General features: G+C 48.1%; 1 protein-coding gene across 1 annotated transcript in view; it reads left to right on the top strand.

Moving 5' to 3' along the window:
* Window positions 1-5,802, top strand: part of LOC311144290 (E1A-binding protein p400-like) — a 31,428-nt gene extending 25,626 nt beyond the window's left edge. Inside the window, exons 37-51 of the mRNA XM_084180306.1 lie at window positions 39-212; window positions 304-351; window positions 448-584; window positions 713-848; window positions 959-1,138; window positions 1,253-1,298; window positions 1,394-1,506; window positions 1,698-1,899; window positions 2,092-2,225; window positions 2,479-2,664; window positions 2,865-3,039; window positions 3,208-3,353; window positions 3,583-3,744; window positions 3,873-3,950; window positions 4,314-5,802. Coding sequence (XP_084036432.1) covers window positions 39-212; window positions 304-351; window positions 448-584; window positions 713-848; window positions 959-1,138; window positions 1,253-1,298; window positions 1,394-1,506; window positions 1,698-1,899; window positions 2,092-2,225; window positions 2,479-2,664; window positions 2,865-3,039; window positions 3,208-3,353; window positions 3,583-3,744; window positions 3,873-3,950; window positions 4,314-4,613 — 2,217 coding nt within the window. The 3' untranslated portion in view covers window positions 4,614-5,802. The remainder of the gene's footprint in view (window positions 1-38; window positions 213-303; window positions 352-447; window positions 585-712; window positions 849-958; window positions 1,139-1,252; window positions 1,299-1,393; window positions 1,507-1,697; window positions 1,900-2,091; window positions 2,226-2,478; window positions 2,665-2,864; window positions 3,040-3,207; window positions 3,354-3,582; window positions 3,745-3,872; window positions 3,951-4,313) is intronic.
* The last annotated feature ends 12,783 nt before the right edge of the window (window positions 5,803-18,585 follow it).

Raw genomic sequence — 18,585 nt, 5'->3', positions numbered from 1 at the left:
AGTGAAGTAAGTGTCCCCTCTCTCTTTGTCCGCGGCAGGCTGTGAAGCAGCTCCTGGAGCTCCCTCTGAACCTAACCATCGTGTCTCCGGCCCACACCCCCAACTGGGACCTGGTCAGCGACGTGGTCAACTCCTGCAGCCGTGTCTACCGCTCGCCCAAGCAGTGTCGCAACCGCTACGAGAACGTCATCATCCCCCGGGAGGAGGGCAAGGTGAGCAGCCGTGACTACTGAAGTCAGGACATTATGTTGTTGTTTGAGCATTCAGATAATTAACCCATACCGTTTTTGTTGCAAATTTTAGTTGGTGTATGAGGTTAACCCCAAGAAGAAAACCAAGAGCATATACAAGGTACGTATGCTCTACTCTTGCCTTTTACAGTGGTCATATTGTTGGATTCACAGAGCTCTCTTGATTGACCAGTTTCCCTCCTCTCTCCTCCACCAGTCTAAGAACAGCCGGCCACTGCGGACCTGTCAGATCTACACCCAGGATGACAACGCTACACACATCCAGCTCTACAACAGCCGCTTCGAGCTCATGAAGATCATCGCCAGCAAGAGGAGTCCCCCCATCAAACCACTGTAAGCACTCAACATGACCATTCCTCTGTAGCATGAAGTAATGCATGTTGTTTTATCTGCCTCTTGATAAACATGCTTAGTGTGCAACTATCAATTAACTCTATGGAATGTTTGCTTCGTCTTCATAGTCTGGGGATGAACCCATTCCAGAAGAACCCCAAGCATGCCTCCGTCCTGGCAGAAAGTGGGATCGGCTACGACAAGCCCCTCCCTCCCATTCAGGTGGCATCACAACGTGCTGAGAGGATTGCAAAGGAGAAGAAGGTGTGTACTGTTACTATATGTTCTCTCTGGTTTTGGATTAATGGCTAGGTTTGCAGTATGACAGTGCTCACACTTATCTTCAACATGTCTGTCTGTGTGTGTCCTGTCAGGCCCTAGCGGAGCAGCAGAGGGCTCAGCAGCTAGCTCAGCAGGCTGGAGCCACCCAGGCCGTGGCCGGTGCTGCCCAATCCCAGGCTGGGGCTCCCGCTGCAGGCCAAGCCCAGGCCCCGGGAGTCCCCCAGGCCCCTGCAGTGACTGGAGCTACCGCTGTACCCAACACTGCTGTCCTGGTGAGAATGGGAAAACATTACAATTTTCAAGTTGTTCTTTGTGCTGTCTATATAGAAAAAGAGCATCATTTTGAAAGAAAATGTTTTTATGACAATGTTACTTGTGTTTTTCAGGCTGGAGCCATTAAGAATGCCGCTGTGGGAACGACCATTCAAGCTGGTGGGTTTTCATGGCACAGGCATTGATCATTATAAAACATTTGGTCTGTAATGAAATAGTCACTTCTGAAGTACTTTCCTTTTTATCCCTTTCAGCCACTGTAGCGGGGAACGTGATTGTGAACACAGTGCCTGGAGTTCCTCCAAGTCCATTCCAGGCTAACAAACGGCTGGCATCACCAGGTCAAGTCATACCAGGCACCCTGTCTGTAAGTCACTCTATTTATTGCCTCTGTTATTGCTTCACTCAACTCCTAGGGAATGTTTCCCAGTTTTTGTATAATAACACACAATCACCATTGTATGAGAAGTATTCAGTCTTGCTGACAGAGTGAATGGTCCTAGTAGGTGTTGATCTGTTGGTCTAACATGAGGCCCTGTGCTCTTGTCCCCCCTCCAGCCTGCCGGTGCAGCAGGAGCCCAGGTGGTCCACTCCCAGCAGAGAGTCGTCCCTGCCACTGCCACCCCTGGAGAGGTGATCGCCATAGCTACGGGTCAGGGTGTCAGGGCCGTTACCCCGGTGACCGCCTCTGCGGTGGTGTCCACCACTCTGACCCCAGTGCAGTCTCAGACCCGCTCCTTGGTAACTCAGGTCACACCAGGTACTGGACACATTGTTCACACTGAACACATACAAAAAGTCAATCAATCTATCAAATTAATTTAGATAGCCCTTTTAACAGCAACTTTACAGTAACCCGTCAAAGTACACAGGGAAAGAACAAAACAACTTAACTAAAGTGCCCTGGCCCCTGGTTTTGTGATCTGTCTCCTCTCCCTCTGTTTGTCCGCAGCCACAGGCATGCAGCTGCCCCAGGGGAAGCCCATCACCCAGGCCCACCTCCACATGCTCCGCCAGCAGCAGCTCCAGCAGCAACAACAACAGGCTGCCTCTCCACAAGGCATCAAGGCTGTGGGCAAACCCCAGGTACTGTGCTTTACAGAAAATCCCTTCACTTGCTGCATGGCCTCCTGGCATTAGCTGCTACTGATGCTCAGTCCCCTTCTCACACCAGTGCAAGCTTAACACTTTACAAGTCTATGTGAATGCACATGAATTGGATTCACGTAGGATTGCAAAATGCATCGCAGTCAGCGAACCACACTGCACTGTATTCCAGATACTCAAATATCAAAGCACTTGAGATATAACTTGACTTGAACTCGTTCTCTGGCTGTAGGAGCTGCTGAAGATGCACAAGCAGAAGATGCAGATGGCCCAGCAGCAGCAGCAGGCCTCCCAGGTCCAGCCGGCTAACCCCCAGGCAGCTCAGGCCAACCCCCAGCTGGCCGCTGTAGCTGCTGCTCCCAGAGCCGGGGCAGTGCTGGCTGGTTCAACCGTAGCCAACCTGCAGGTGGCCAGACTGGTGAGGACCAACTTCATCCCCTGCTCTTGTTTGTAGCCTGGCCTAGGGGATTAGTACCACTGTTGTGCTGATCTTTATTATTTTCAGACTGGTAAATGCCACACAATGTCACTGCTAAGATGTGTCCATTTTGAATAATGAGCTGAATTATTAATCCATTGAAACGGTGTTTATAACAGTGTTTGTCTGTGCCACCCCAGACGCGGGTACCCACCCAGGGTCAGATCCAGGCCCAGCCAGGGCAGACGGCCCAGGTGACCCTCACCAAGCCCCCCGTAGTCTCTGTGCCCGCTGTGGTCTCCTCCGCTGGCGTCACCACCCTGCCCGTCACTGTGGCTGGTATCAGTGTGGCCATTGGACAGGCCCAGAAAACAGGTGGGGAAGTCCTCCGATTCTCAGCAACTGATTAGACTGAAGCACTCAGAATCTGCTCCTCTTAGCACAATGATAGCACACACATACCTCCACACTCCCTCTGTTGGTTGAGGTTGTCCTGTTCCTGAGTCACCATATCTCTGACCTGTCTCTCCTTCGCTCCTGTAGGTGGGCCGGTGTTGCAGCCCCCGTTCCCCCAGATGCAGGTGCAGCAGCTGCTCCAGATGAAGAAGCAGCAGGCAGCCGTGCAGGCGGCAGCAGCCCAGCAGAAAGCAGTGCAGCCACAGCCAGGACCGGCCACTGTGCAGCAGAAGGTGGGGCTCTAGGGACAAACAGAACCACCGCAGTCTACACAGCCACACACATATGTACAAGTGTTCTCTTGTTGTTACCAAAGGGTGTGGGTTGGTCAGAGGTGTATTTCAAATCTTAACAGAAAGTGGTGCTCTTGAAACTACAACCCAGTCTATAAATAGTTGCCATGCATTCTTGTCAGAAGAATCTTGTTGTGAGCCTAGTTCTTCTCTGTGTCCTCTCCCTCAGTTGGGCACCCAGCAGGTGACCGTGCAGGGTCCCCAGGCCGCCCAGCAGCAGCAGAAGGTCACCTATGCTGCCACCACCCAGCTCCAACCTGGCATCAAGACCCAGTTCTTCACTACCTCCATCGCCCAGGCTGGAAAACCCACTGGGGCCCAGCAAATCCAGGTATGCACTCATCTTTTTACTACTCAGATACTCCCAACACTCTGGCCTTTAGGGTTTGGGTCATACATGTATAGAGGGCTATTATCCAGAGGTGTGAGGAATGCTAACTGTTTTCCCTTGCATGTTAGGTGGCTAAGCTCCCCCAGATAATGCAGGGGCAATCCACTGTGGCCAACATCCAGCAGATCGTGTCATCTCCACAGCAGGTAAGAGCACTATGCCCCACCGAAGGGCAGTATCATACAGGATTCTTATGAGGCGTATAGAATGAAGTAACAGGTTCTGCTTACTGTGCGTCATGACCTTTCATGATTGTTCACGTCTTCATGGCATGTGACTCAAATACAAGTCAGCTTGGTTAAATTTCACAATGCTTTTGTGCGTTTTGGCATTTCGGTCATTCCCTATAAACACATTCACATAACCTTTTTCAGTGTACCAATTTAACATTGAAATATAAACTGTTGTGAAATGTTATGACTGTGAATATAGCTACCAAGAGGGGCAGCATAGTCTGGTAACGTGTTGTCGTCTGTCTAATCCAATGTGACCCTCTTGTCTCATATCAGATCCACCCCCAGACGGTGCCCCTGACCCAGACTGCATCCTCAGCCCAGCCCCAGGTCCAGATGATTCCATCAGGCACATCCACAGCCCAGGTGGTTCAGCAGAAGCTCCTCCAGCAGCAGGTGGTGACTGCAGTCGCCTCGCCTCAGATCCAGACTACCTCTCCTCACAGCCCAGCCCAGCAGGCCCAAGCGCCCGCTGTTGCCGAGTCCCCAGTACAGCAGCAGCCAGCCAAGGCCCAGGCTCGTGGAGGGGCCATGAGGGGCAAGAACCAGGCCAAGCCCAGCGGGGGCAGCAGCTAGGAGCCCACAGGAATAGTTAGTGCTCCCCTCTCAGCTAGGCCAAAGAGCCCATCTCATCAGTGTAAATACACTCACAGTGACTCTGAGGAGCAGAGTTATGAAGAGATTCTTTCACTTTGGTGGAGCGGTGGAGTCCAGTCTGAGGTGGCTGTGTTGAATCTAACCTGGTTAAAGGAACTGCTCCATGTAAAGGAATGGCATGTCTTCAAGAGTGTTTCATCTTCTACAACAGTTCTGTAACTGTCAGCTGTTTCCCTCTCCACTGTTTCAGAAGGTTTCCCCTGGAGGCAACCTCCCCCTGCACCAACATCTAATAGAAGATCAGAAAAGCATAAAAAGAATATTCATGCATTTTATATGGATGAATATATTAATGTTACTACATAGATAGCCTGTGGCTGGAGCCAATGGGCTGGTGCATCACTCATTTGGGGAATGTTCATTTGAAAAATGTTTTGTGTATCCTTACATTGTCCATGCCCCCCTTGATGTCCTTCTCATGCTTACCTTTTATGATGTCTGTAATTTCCTAGTTGTTTATAGATATAGAAAATACCCTTCTGGGAAAAAACAATCTTATCATGATCAAGTAATGTATAGTAATGTGGCTACATCTCAGTACTACAGGTGCATTTTGCCTACCAGAAGGATAAAGGTCAGAGGATTTCAGTCCTCATGCTAATTTTCATTGTGAAACATATACTCACATATCAAAGCCCTGAGCCATTAGTGATTGCAGAGTTGTACCCTTAGAAACACATTCACATAACCTTTTTCAGTGTACCAATTTAACATTGAAAGAGGTGTCCTTAAAAGTGAGTTCCTTATTATGTTGGAGCTTGCCATGTCCAAAACTGCCCCAATAGGGATTGTATCACAGTTATAAACAATCACTCAATACACAAATGAAATACAATCTGGATGTGACTTTTTTTTTTTTTTTTTGTAACCTTCAGATATTCTATGGAAAATAATGCACGTTCCTTCAGTCGTTAATTGTTTTTTATGTAACAAATACACTGTAAACATTAAGTATCTTGTGTTTTCTCAAATGTGTCATTTTGTATTGATGTTGATAAAAAAAACAACTGTAAATAAGAATGGAAAAGGGAAAACATTTGTACTTGTAAAGTAGTTGTTTTCATTGGATTTTTTCAGCCTAATTGTAATAAAGTGTTTTGTTTTTATACACTATCTGCTCTGACCTTAGTGAATGATAATCATATCTTTGTTGTATGTGAGTTTGAGTTATGTAGTTCATAGACTCTTAACAGCTATGAATCTCAAGAAAGCATATTGTCATGGTTGTGTGTAAGGCACCTGGGTAAGTGATGTGGTAAGCAGGCATCTTACTCATCCTACATCATTATCTCCCAAGGCAGGCAGTATTACCACTGTGTACCGACATAACCTAGCTATCTATATGGCAAGCTGCTGATGTCTTTGGGTGAGTCATATAGGTAGACTTTTTAAATTACCTTTCCTGTTATATAACCGTTGGGAAATGATTCCTGGGGACTATTCATGTATAATAGGTTAAAACAAAAGATTGAATATGCTGCAATAGATAAAAGACAATACTCAGTGTTTTAGCAGTGAGGGAGACAAGAATGCTCTCTCAGCAGCACTATATGTTTTCCTGTGCTGGCTGGCTGCTGACAGAGGCAGATATTTCAGAAGAGAGAAAATGTATTGGGACAGGAGGGCAGAGAGAGCTGAGTCTCAGCCCTGCAGGCCTACAGCCACTCAGCAGATCATAGATCAGAGGGCACGCCAGTGTCAGGAGACCGTATGAGTCAGACCTTGTGTAGAAGAGCTAGCTATACACACAGAGGGAGACACCACTATAGTTAATGTGGCTATCACTGATAACATTAAAAAGCCAGTTATTTTGTAATCTGATTTGTTAACAGGAACAGAAAGGCCATCAATTTAATGCAATGAATTAATGCAATGAATGAAGTTGGCCAATAAATTGTCTGAGTTACTTGATATTTGAGTACCGTTTGAAGGGCTTGCACAGGCCTTTAGAGTGGATGTTTGCGAGGCTTCTTCTGTTGAGAAGTGGAGGGGAGATCCTCTGGCAGTGCAGATGTTCCAGCATGTGGTACCATGCTGGGCACTACAGAAGAGGGAGAGTTGACATTTAGAAATTATATGTTGTAATGTAGGCTAACATCTAACTTTAAGTTACAACTAAAAAAAACTTACACTGATAAATGAGAACCAAAAGCTTTTACATAACAGATGACTATAGATATATAGCTTTTACATTTTAGCAGACACTCTTATCCAGAGCGACTTACAGTTAGTGAATGCATACATGTTTTGTTTTTTCATACTGGCCCCCCGTGGGAAACGAACCCACATCCCTGCCAGCCAAACCCTCCCCTACCTTGGACCAATTGTGCGCCGCCCACGGGTCTCCTGGTCGCGGCCGGCTGCGACAGAGCCTGGACTCGAACCAGGATCTCTAGTGGCACAGTTTAGCACTGCAATGCAGTGCCTTAGACCACTGCGCCACTCAGGAGGGTTGTAGGGTTATTTTGCAATAGCATTTCTTTGTACACCAATATCTCAAACAGAAAATGTCCTGCTTTGTGGGCTTACGCATGCTATCTTCAGCAGTGGTCTGTACTTGTTCTGATTCAGAGCAGTGGGAATCCCCTTCTTGAAGGGCTAAGTGTTTAAAGAGAAAAACATGGCAAAAAAACTATCACAGCTGAACAACCTTATGATAATAATAATCCATTCTACCACACCAACACAACAAGATTTATGAATGGATAATTTTATATTTTGTATAAACTGTTAATTTAAATAAGTATGCAGTACCTTTAAGTTGCTTGTCAGCCTGATCAGCCTTTGTAGGAAAGGACACTTCCCGCTTCTATAGCTTATTGTCCTATAGGGCCTATAGGCAGTAGCCTTCACATCCTCAGCCTGAGGAAGAGCCTCAGGCCTGGTGGCTTTGAACGATGTTCTTGAGGCTGCCCTCGATGCCTCATTGCATCTGTAGAGAAGCTCTACACTCAAAGACTTGACAAGAATCCTATTAAATGTAGAGCCCTGAGTCGACACAGCCAGTTGGGGGATTTTCTCGGACCCAAACTCCTCCAACAGCTTTTGTAGATGGCCCTGTAGACTCAGAGCAGCCGGACCATGCACAGAAGACAGCCATTACTTTTGGGACCGGGACCAGGACTTGTGGCATGCGTGCAATGTCAACTGGGTACTCCTCCGTTGGGGTTTGGATTTTTGTTGGAAGTCTCACCACTAACATGCTGATGAGGCCGGTGAAGTCATCATCACTGTCTGAGTTATCAGAGGATGGAGTTGGAAGTGGGACATCTTTGACCATGTCTGGGCTGGTTGACATATCATCCCTGACAATGTTCTGAGCTACACCAGAACAACTGGTGGTTTACACTTCCTCTCCATCCATGTTGGCCTTAAAGCTTCGTGCTGCATTGGAGGTCTCACTTGTTGCCATAATGACGCCAGAGAGAGACAGCCGAGGGGAGGACTTGCCACTCAATAGACTGCTTTCATCAGTTAAAGTAGTTAGAGATTCGGGTTGGAGAGGACCCTCTACTTTGTGCATCAGAAACCACATAACAATATGGGGATGAGGTAGTTGGGTGGGCTAATTACAGATGGGCTGTGTACATGTGCAGTGATCGGTAAGCTGCGCTGACAACTGATGCTTAAAGTTAGTGAGGGAGATAAGAGTCTCCAGCTTCAGAGATTTTTGCAGTTCGTTGCAGTCATTGGCAGCAGAGAACTGGAAGGAATGGCGGCCAAATGAGGTGTTGGCTTTGGGGATGACCAGTGAGATATACCTGCTGGAGCACATACTACGGGTGGGTGTTGCTATGGTGAACAATGATCTAAGATAAGGCGGGGATTTGCCTAGCAGTGATTTATAGATGACCTGGAGCCAGTGGGTTTGGCGACAAATATGTAGTGAGGGCCAGCCAACTAGAGCGTACAGGTCACAATGGTGGGTAGTATATAGGGCTTTGCTGACAAAACGGATGGCACTGTGATAGACTACATCCAATTTGCTGAGTAGTGTTGGAGGCTATTTTGTAAATGACATCGCCGAAGTCAAGGATCGGTAGGATAGTCAGTTTTACGAGGGCATGTTTGGCAGCATGAGTGAAGGAGGCTTTGTTGCGAAATAGGAAGCCAATTCTAGATTTAACTTTGGATTGGCGATGCTTAATGTGAGTCTGGAAGGAGAGTTTACGGTCTAACCAGACACCTAGGTATTTGTAGTTGTCCACATATTCTAAGTAAGACTCGCCGAGAGTAGTGTTTCTAGTCGGGCGGGTGGGTGCAAGCAGCGTTCGATTGAAGAGCATGCATTTCGTTTTACTAGCGTTTAAGAGCAGTTGGAGGCCACGGAAGGAGTGTTGTATGGCATTGAAGCTCGTTTGGAGGTTTGTTAACACAGTGTCCAATGAAGGGCCAGATGTGTACAAAATGGTGTCGTCTGCGTAGAGGTGGATCTGAGAGTCACCAGCAGCAAGAGCGACATCATTGATATACACAGAGAATAGAGTCGGCCCGAGAATTGAACCCTGTGGCACCCCCATAGAGACTGCCAGAGGTCCAGACAACAGGCCCTCCGATTTGACACGTTGAACTCTATCTGAGAAGTAGTTGGTGAACCAGGCGAGGCAGTCATTTGAGAAACCAAGGCTATTTAGTCTGCCAATAAGAATGCAGTGATTGACAGGGTCGAAAACTATTTTCTCTTCTACAGAGCCAGATGAATGATGTCCTATAGGAACAGCGGATTAACTGGGTTCTGCTATGGGTGACTCACTCCTACTGGCTGAAGATTAGTTCAGGGTTGAACCAGGCAGAACACTGGAGTCAGCTTTCTCCAGAAGCACAGCACTGGAGTCAGTGGGCACCAGAATCACAGCGCTGGAGTCAGCTTTCTCCAGAAGTTCTTCCCCTTGGACTGGAGCTCCACCCATTCTGTGAAATAATTTGTTTAGCTTTGACTGAAGCCTGTTGCAGAGTCTACGAGTAGTTTGAAAGGGTTTCCACTTTGGCATACAGTGTCCCACTTGGGAATCCCCCCTGGGTGCCTGTTGTCAAAGATATTGTTAGATTAGATCAGCCATCTTCAACAAAGCTATCAATTATTTGGGGAATGTTCATTTGAATAAGGTTTTGTGTATTCATACTGTGAAGTAGTGATTTGAAGGAGTCAGGCGCAGGAGGGTAAATCACAGAATAACAGGATTTATTCCAGAATACAGAGTTACGCAATAAAGCGTCAAAACAGTCCAGTACGCAAAACAGGCGCACTGAAACCAAGAAGGCAGACGGGGAAAATAACCCGGTGATACAAAATACAAGGAGCTCCACCGACCTTCACTAATCTCACAATATACAATCACACACAAAGACAAGGGGGCAGAGGGAACACTTATACAGGTACTGATGACGGGATATGAACCAGGTGTGTGTAATAAACAAGACAAAGCAGATGAGATGAGGAGCGGCAGTAGCTAGAAGGCCGGTGACGACGAGGGGGTAGCCTCGGAGGAAGTCGTGATAGTACCCCCCCCCCCCCCCACCGGCCTCGAGGACGACCAGGAGGACGCGGAGCAGGGCGAGCCAGATGGCGACGGTGGAAATCCCGCAACAGGGAGGGATCGAGGATATCCCTCACCAGGACCCAGCACCGCTCCTCTGGACCGTACCCCTGCCAATCCACAAGGTACTGAAGGCCCCCCACCCGACGCCTCGAATCCAGGAATGAACGGACGGAGTAGGCCGGGGCACCCTCGATGTCCAGAGGGGGTGGAGGGACCTCCCGCACCTCAGACTCCTGGAGCGGACCAGCCACCACCGGCCTGAGGAGAGACACATGGAACGAGGGGAGTAATAACCTATAAGGAGGGAGTAATAACCTATAAGTAACCTCGTTTATTCTCCTCAGGACTTTGAACGGCCCCACAAACCGCGGGCTCAGCTTCCGGCAGGGCAGGCGGAGGGGCAGATTCCGGGTCGAGAGCCAGACCCGATCACCCGGTACGAAGTGTTGGCCTTCTGGCGACGCACGGCACGTTGGAGGTGGACGTGGGCAGCGTTCCACGTCTCCTCCGCGTGCCGAAACCAGTCATTCACCGCAGGAGCCTCTGTCTGGCTCTGATGCCACGGTGCCAGAACCGGCTGATAACCTAAAACACATTGAAATGGCGTTAGGTTAGTGGAGGAGTGGCGGAGAGAGTTCTGGGCATAGTCGGCCCATGGCAAGAACACCGACCACTTCCCCGGCCGGTCCTGGCAGTAGGACCGCAGGAACCTACCCACATCCTGATTCACCCGTTCTACCTGCCCATTAGACTCGGGGTGAAAACCAGAGGTCAGGCTGACCGAGACCCCCAGACGTTACATGAACACCTTCCAGACCCTGGATGTGATCTGGGGACCCCGGTCAGACACTATGTTCTCTGGCACCCCGTAGTGCTGGAAGACATGTGTAAACATGGCCTCCGCAGTCTGCAGGCCCGTGGGGAGACCGGGTAGAGGAAGGAGGCGGCAGGCTTTGGAAAAGCGGTCCACAACGACCATGATGGTGGTGTTACCTTGAGAGAGGGGAAGATCAGTAAGGAAGTCAATACACAAGTGGGACCATTGCCGTTGTGGAACTGGTAAGGGCTGTAACTTACCCGCTGGATGGTGCCTAGGCGCACACAGAGCAGGAGGAGACATACACCCTCACGTCATTAGCCAAGGTAGGCCACCAGTATTTTCCGGTCAGGCAGCGCACTGTACGACCGATACCTGGGTGACCAGAGGACCAGACGGTCACGGACAAGAGAAGGCACATACTGCAGCCCAGCTGGACACTGAGGTGTAGATTGCTTTGTGCGTAGCGCCCGCTCTATGTCCGCGTCCGTACTACCGGCACCACAATGCAGGAGGCCGTGAGTATGGGGGTGTTATCTATTGGCCTCTCCTCTGGGTCGTATAGCCGTAACAGTGCGTCTGTCTTCACGTTCTTCATACCCGACATGTAAGATAGTGTAAAGTCAAACCGGGTGAAGAATAGGGCCCACCTGGATTGGCGAGGGTTCAGCCTCCTCACTTCCCGGATGTACTCCATGTTACGGTGGTCCGTCCAGACGAGCAAAGGGTGTTTCGCCACCTCGAGCCAGTGCCTCCACACGGTCAGGGCTCGGACAACAGCCAACAGCTCCCGATCACCAACGTCGTAGTTCTGCTCCGCCAGGCTGAGCTTTTTGGAGAAGAAGGCACAGGGGTGGAGCTTGGGTGTCATGCCAGAGCGTTGAGATAGGACAGCGCCTATCCCTACCTCGGACGCATCCACCTCCACTACGAACGGTAGTGATGGATCGGGATGGGCCAGTACTGGGGTTGAGGTGAATAGAACCCTCAGGTTACTGATGGCCCTGTCAGCCTCAGGAGACCAGCGGAACCGGGACGGCCCACCCTTCAACAGTCATGTGATGGGAGCTGCGACCTTGCCAAAGCCCCGGATAAACCTCCGATAGTAGTTAGCAAAGCCAATAAAGCGCTGCACCTCCTTTACCGTGGTTGGAGTCGGCCAATTACGCACGGCTGAAATGTGATCTCCCTCCATCTCCACACCTGAGGTGGTAATGTGGTATCCAAGGAAGGAGACGGACTGTTGGAAAAACAGACACTTTTCTGCCTTGGCATAAAGGTCATGTTCCAAAAGTCGGGCCAGCACTTTGCGAACCAGGGACACATGCTCGGCGCGCATAGCGGAATACACCAAAATGTCATCGATGTAGACCACTACAACGCGACCAAGCATGTCCCGAAACACCTCATTCACAAAGGACTGGAAGACGGATGGAGCATTCATCAAACCGTAAGGTATCACCAGGTATTCGTAATGCCCCTGTGGTGGTGCTGAATGCTGTCTTCTACTCATCCCCCTCTTAGACACGCACCAGGTTGTACGCACTCCGGAGATATAATTTTGTGAAGAAACACGCACCATACATTGACTCGATCACAGATGGAATGAGGGGTAGAGGATAACTATAACGTATTGTCCCCTTGTTCAGTGCAAGGGCGCAGACCTCCGTCTTTCTTCTTCACAAAATAGAAACTCGAGGAGGTGGGTGAAGTGGAGGGACGTATGAAACCCTGGCGCAGGGACTCGAAGACGTACAGTGAGGGAAAAAAGTATTTGATCCCCTGCTGATTTTGTACGTTTGTCCACTGACAAAGACATGATCAGTCTAGAATTTTAATGATTTATTTGAACAGTGAGAGACAGAATAACAACAACAAAATCCAGAAAAATGCATGTCAAAAATTTTATAAATTGATTTGCATTTTAATGAGGGAAATAAGTATTTGACCCCTCTGCAAGACATGACTTAGTACTTGGTGGCAAAACCCTTGTTGGAAATACAGAGGTCAGACGTTTCTTATAGTTGGCCACCAGGTTTGCACACATCTCAGGAGGGATTTTGTCCCACTCCTCTTTGCAGATCTTCTCCAAGTCATTAAGGTTTCGAGGCTGACGTTTGGCAACTCGAACCTTCAGCTCCCTCCACATATTTTCTATGGGATTAAGGTCTGGAGACTGGCTAGGCCACTCCAGGACCTTAATGTGCTTCTTCTTGAGCCACTTCTTTGTTGCCTTGGCCGTGTGTTTTGGGTCATTGTCATGCTGGAATACCCATCTACGACCCATTTTCAATGCCCTGGCTGAGGGAAGGAGGTTCTCACCCAAGATTTGACGGTACATGGCCCCGTCAATCATCCCTTTGATGCGGTGAAGTTGTCCTGTACCCTTAGCAAATCACCCCCAAAGCATAATGTTTCCACCTCCATGTTTGACGGTGGGGATGGTGTTCTTGGGGTCATTGGCAGCATTCCTCCTCCTCCAAACACGGCGAGTTGAGTTGATGCCAAAGAGCTCGATTTTGGTCTCATCTGACCACAACACTTTCACCCAGTTCTCCTCTGAATCATTCAGATGTTCATTGGCAAACTTCAGACGGGCCTGTATATGTGCTTTCTTGAGCAGGGGGACCTTGCGGGCGCTGCAGGATTTCAGTCCTTCACGGCGTAGTGTGTTACCAATTGTTTTCTTGGTGACTATGGTCCCAGCTGCATTTGAGATAATTGACAAGATCCTCTCGTGTAGTTATGGGCTGATTCCTCACCGTTCTCATGATCATTGCAACTCCACGAGGTGAGATCTTGCATGGAGCCCCAGGCCTACGGAGATTGACAGTTCTTTTGTGTTTCTTCCATTTGCGAATAATCACACCAACTGTTGTCACCTTCTCACCAAGCTGCTTGGCGATGGTCTTGTAGCCCATTCCAGCCTTGTGTAGGTCTACAATCTTGTCCCTGACATCCTTGAAGAGCTCTTTGGTCTTGGCCATGGTGGAGTTTGGAATTTGATTGATTGATTGCTTCTGTGGACAGGTGTCTTTTATACAGGTAACAAGCTGAGATTAGGAGCACTCCCTTTAAGATTGTGCTCCTAATCGCAGCTCGTTACCTGTATAAAAGACACCTGGGATCCAGAAATCTTTCTGATTGAGAGGGGGTCAAATACTTATTTCCCTCATTAAAATGCAAATCAATTTATAACATTTTTGGCATGTGTTTTTCTGGATTTAGTTGTTGTTATTCTGTCTCTCACTGTTCAAATAAACCTACCATTAAAATTATAGACTGATCATTTCTTTGTCAGTGGGCAAACGTACAAAATCAGCAGGGGATCAAATACTTTTTTCCCCTCACTGTATGTCTCCATAGCCTCCGTTTCAGCCTGCGACAGGGGATACTCATGACTCATGGGCGGCACAGTGTCTACCCGGAGGTTTACAGCGCAATTCCCTGCCCGTAATTTGGTCGCCTGCGTTTTGGAAAACGCCTGTGCCAATTCGAGGTAGTTGGGGGAATGCGCACGGTGGAGGTACTGTCTGGACTTTCCACCATGGTTGCACCAACGGAAACACCTAGACACCTACCCTGACACTTTCGCGACCACCCCGTGAGAACCCTCTGTGCCCATGAAAAGGTGGGGTTGTGTAGTGCTAACCAGGGAAGACCTAACACAACAGGGAAATCAGGAGACTCAATAATAAATAAACAAGTGACTTGCTCTCGATGAGTCTCGTGCATAACCATAGTGACTGGTGCTGTAACTTCCCTAACGAACCCAGACCCTAATGGTTGACTGTCAAGTGTTCTAATGGGGAGTGGAATGGATAGGGGAACCAATGTAATGCCTAGACTGTGTGAAAATGACCTGTCCATAAAGTTCCCAGCTGTGCCTGAATCGACCAGCGCCTTACACTGGGGAACTACAATGTAATCAGGAAAGTGGATGGGTAGGGTACAGTGCACAGCAGAGGGCTCTGAACGAGTGTGAGTCTTCGATACCTGGGGTGACACAAGAGTGCCCTGCCTGCCGCCTCAAGACCCAAAAGAAAGCTGAAGACATTGTGAAGGAGAATGTCCTCTCGCGCCACGAGAGTGACACTGGCGCTGTCGTCCTCTGCTTCTCCCAAGCTTGCTAGCATCGTCCAATGCCCCCGGACCTGTGCCACGACTACAGGCATGTGCTCCTCTCCTGCTGACTCCATGGCGGGTGTGTGATTCTGTGATATAGTGATTTGAAGGAGTCAGGCGCAGGAGGGTAAATCACAGAATAACAGGATTTATTCCGGAATACAGAGTTACGCAATAAAGCGTCAAAACAGTCCAGTGCGCAAAACAGCCGCACTGAAACCACAAGGGGAAAATAACCCGGTGATACAAAATACAAGGAGCTCCACCGAGCTTCACTAATCTCACAATATACAATGACACACAAAGACAAGGGGGCAGAGGGAACACTTATACAGGTACTGATGACGGGATATGAACCAGGTGTGTGTAATAAACAAAACAAAACAAATGGAATGATGAGATGAGGAGCGGCAGTGGCTAGAAGGCCGGTGACGACGAACGCCGAAGCCTGCCCGAACAAGGAGAGGAGGCAGCCTCGGGAGGAAGTCGTGACACATACATTGTCCATGCCCCCCTTGATGTCCTTCTCATACTTACCTTTTATGATGTCTGTAATTTCCAAGTTGTTTATAGATATAGAAAATACCCTTCTGGAAAAAAGCAATCTTATCATGATCATGTAATGTATAGTAACCAAATCACATTTTATTTGTCACGTGCCGAATACAACAGGTACAACCTTACCGTGAAATGCTTACTTACAAGCCCTTAACCAACAATGCAGTTCAAGAAATAGAGTTAATTGCTAAATAAACTAAAGTAAAAAATAAAAAGTAACACAATAAGATTACATTACAATAACGAGGCTATATACAGGGGGTACTGGTACCGAGTCAATGTGCGGGGGTACAGGTTAGTCGAGGTACTTTGTACATGTAGGTAGGGGTAAAGTTACTATCCATAGATAATAAACAGCGAGTAGCAGCAGTAGGGTGGGGGGGTCAATGTTAATAGTCCGGGTGGCCATTTGATTAATTGTTCAGCAGTTTTATGGCTTGGGGTAGAAGCTGTATTGGGCCGTACACGCTACCCTCTGTAGTGCCTTACGGTCAGATGCAGAGCAGTTGCCATACCAGGCGGTGATGCAACCGGTCAGTCGATGGTGCAGCTGTAGAACTTATTGAGGATCTGGGGACCCATGCCAAATATTTTCAGTCTCCTGAGGGGGAAAAGGTGTTGTTGTGCCCTCTTCACGACTGCCTTGGTGTGTTTGGACCATGATAGTTTGTTGGTGATGTGGACACCAAGGAACTTGAAACTCTCAACCCGCTCCACTACAGCCCCGTCGATGTTAATGTGGGCCTGTTCGGCCCTCCATTTCCTGTAGTCCACGATGATCTCCTTTGTCTTGCTCACATTGAGGGAGAGGTTGTTGTCCTGGCACCACACTGCCAGGTCTCTGACCTCCCTATAGGCTATCTCATCGTTGTTGGTGATCAGGCCTTCCACTGTTGTGTCGTCAGCAAAATTATGGTGTTGGAGTGGTGCTTGGCCACGCAGTTGTGGGTGAACAGGCAGTACAGGAGGGGACTAAGCACGCACCTCTGAGGGGCCCCGATGTTGAGGATCAGAGTGGCAGATGTGTTGTTGCCTACCCATACCATCTCGGGGCGGCCCGTCAGGAAGTCCAGGATCCAGTTGCAGAGGGAGGTGGCTACATATGGCTACATCTTAGTACTACAGGTGCATTGCATTGCCTACCAGAAGGATACATGCTCCTCATGCTAATTGTCATTGGGAAACATGTACTCACACACATCAAAGCCCTAAGCTATTAGTGATTGCAGAGTTGTACACATTCACATGACCTTTTTCAGTGTACCAATTTAACATTGAAAGAGGTGTCCTTAAAAGTTAGCTTCCCCAGGGCTCTTGTCAAAAGAAGTCCACTACATAGGGAATAAGGTGCTATTTGGTACGCAATACGCATTCTCCCCCTCTAGCCTATGCTTCCACCAATCCAATGACTTTATATTTATATTTCTTCTTCCATAGTCAATGTTATATCTCCAAAAGCATGTCCTTGACTGTGTTGGCTACTTTCAAGTCGATTATTTAGAGTGTGTTCGTAAATTGCCATCAGTGTGTCTGAGTGTGCTCTGGGTTGTTCGTAAATTCAGAGCATTGTCAGATTGACAGTTCAGAAATTCAGAGCTCTTCTCTCTGGGAGAATTCAGAGCGCACACTGGACGCTCTGGCTGAGGAGAAGGGTTGATTCGCAACGGCAGTCAAGCACCCAAGCTAACTGGCTAAATTTGGCTAGCTCGCTAGCTACTTCCAGACACAAATGAGAGAACACCTCACTCTGACCCTTTTACTCACCCTAGCATAGCCGGTTAGGCTGTTTTCATGTTATCTAGAGCGTTAGTGACTGTAACTGTGCTGTTGGAAACAATTTAATTATGTTTTTTTGCCAATGTTTATTGACACTGGTCATATTCAACAGGTGTTGTGCGTTCGTAAATTCATCAGTTATTCTGCGCTCTGGCACACTCAGACGAAAGTGCTCTGAAATCGGAGTAGATGGCCAGAGTGAATTTACGAACGCACCCTCAGTTGGCTACTTGCCTACTTCATGGAATTGGAATGTTAGGCCTCTATGACCTCACTATATTTTCTGGGGGGAGGAGCGTAGGAAAGGCTACTTGGTTTTAAGAAATACCTAGTCCTGCTATGTATGTCACCCTCTTGTGGATTTATTTAGGTACAGTACAATGTGAGGCATCCAATTGATTGTTCCCTCATCATCACTGTCTTATGTCCTATTATTAGTCATCAACAGGCTACTCCCCCACAGAGCAATACATATGAATAGAAAAGGGGTAATACTCTTTTATTAAAAAGGTACAGTATATGTGTGAACCAGTGGAGGCTGCTGAGGGGAGGACGGCTCATAGTCGCTCTGGATAAGAGCGTCTGCTAAATGACTAAAATGTAATGTAAATGAAATAATAATAATATAATAATATAAAAATAATATGCCATTTAGCAGACGCTTTTATCCAAAGCGACTTACAGTCATGTGTGCATACATTTTTACGTATGGGTGGTCCCGGGGATTGAACCCACTACCCTGGCGTTACAAGCGCCATGCTCTACCAATTGGCTGGAACGGAGTAAATGGAATGGCATCAAACACATGGAAATGTATGTGTTTGATGTATTTGATACCATTCCACTTCTTCCCCAATTAAGGTGCCACAAACCTCCTGTGGTGTGAACAGATCAGTGGTGAGAGTGATGAAAGTGTTTGATGCACCTCTAGGGGGCACTGTGGTGTCAGCATTGGGTTCAATCAGGCACTTTTTAAAAAATGTATCCATGCTTTTCTAGCATCTTTCCCATGTCTGCACCTCCCTCCATCACTCCTCTCATTTGACACTTTGTGGCCAGTCTTCTGCCTCAATAA

The sequence above is a fragment of the Coregonus lavaretus genome, assembly GCF_964263955.1.
Source record: "Coregonus lavaretus genome assembly, chromosome: 17".
NCBI classification, from domain to species: Eukaryota; Metazoa; Chordata; class Actinopteri; order Salmoniformes; family Salmonidae; genus Coregonus; species Coregonus lavaretus.
The sequence above is the reverse complement of the archived record's forward strand: the minus strand, read 5'-3'. Positions and strand labels throughout refer to the sequence as shown.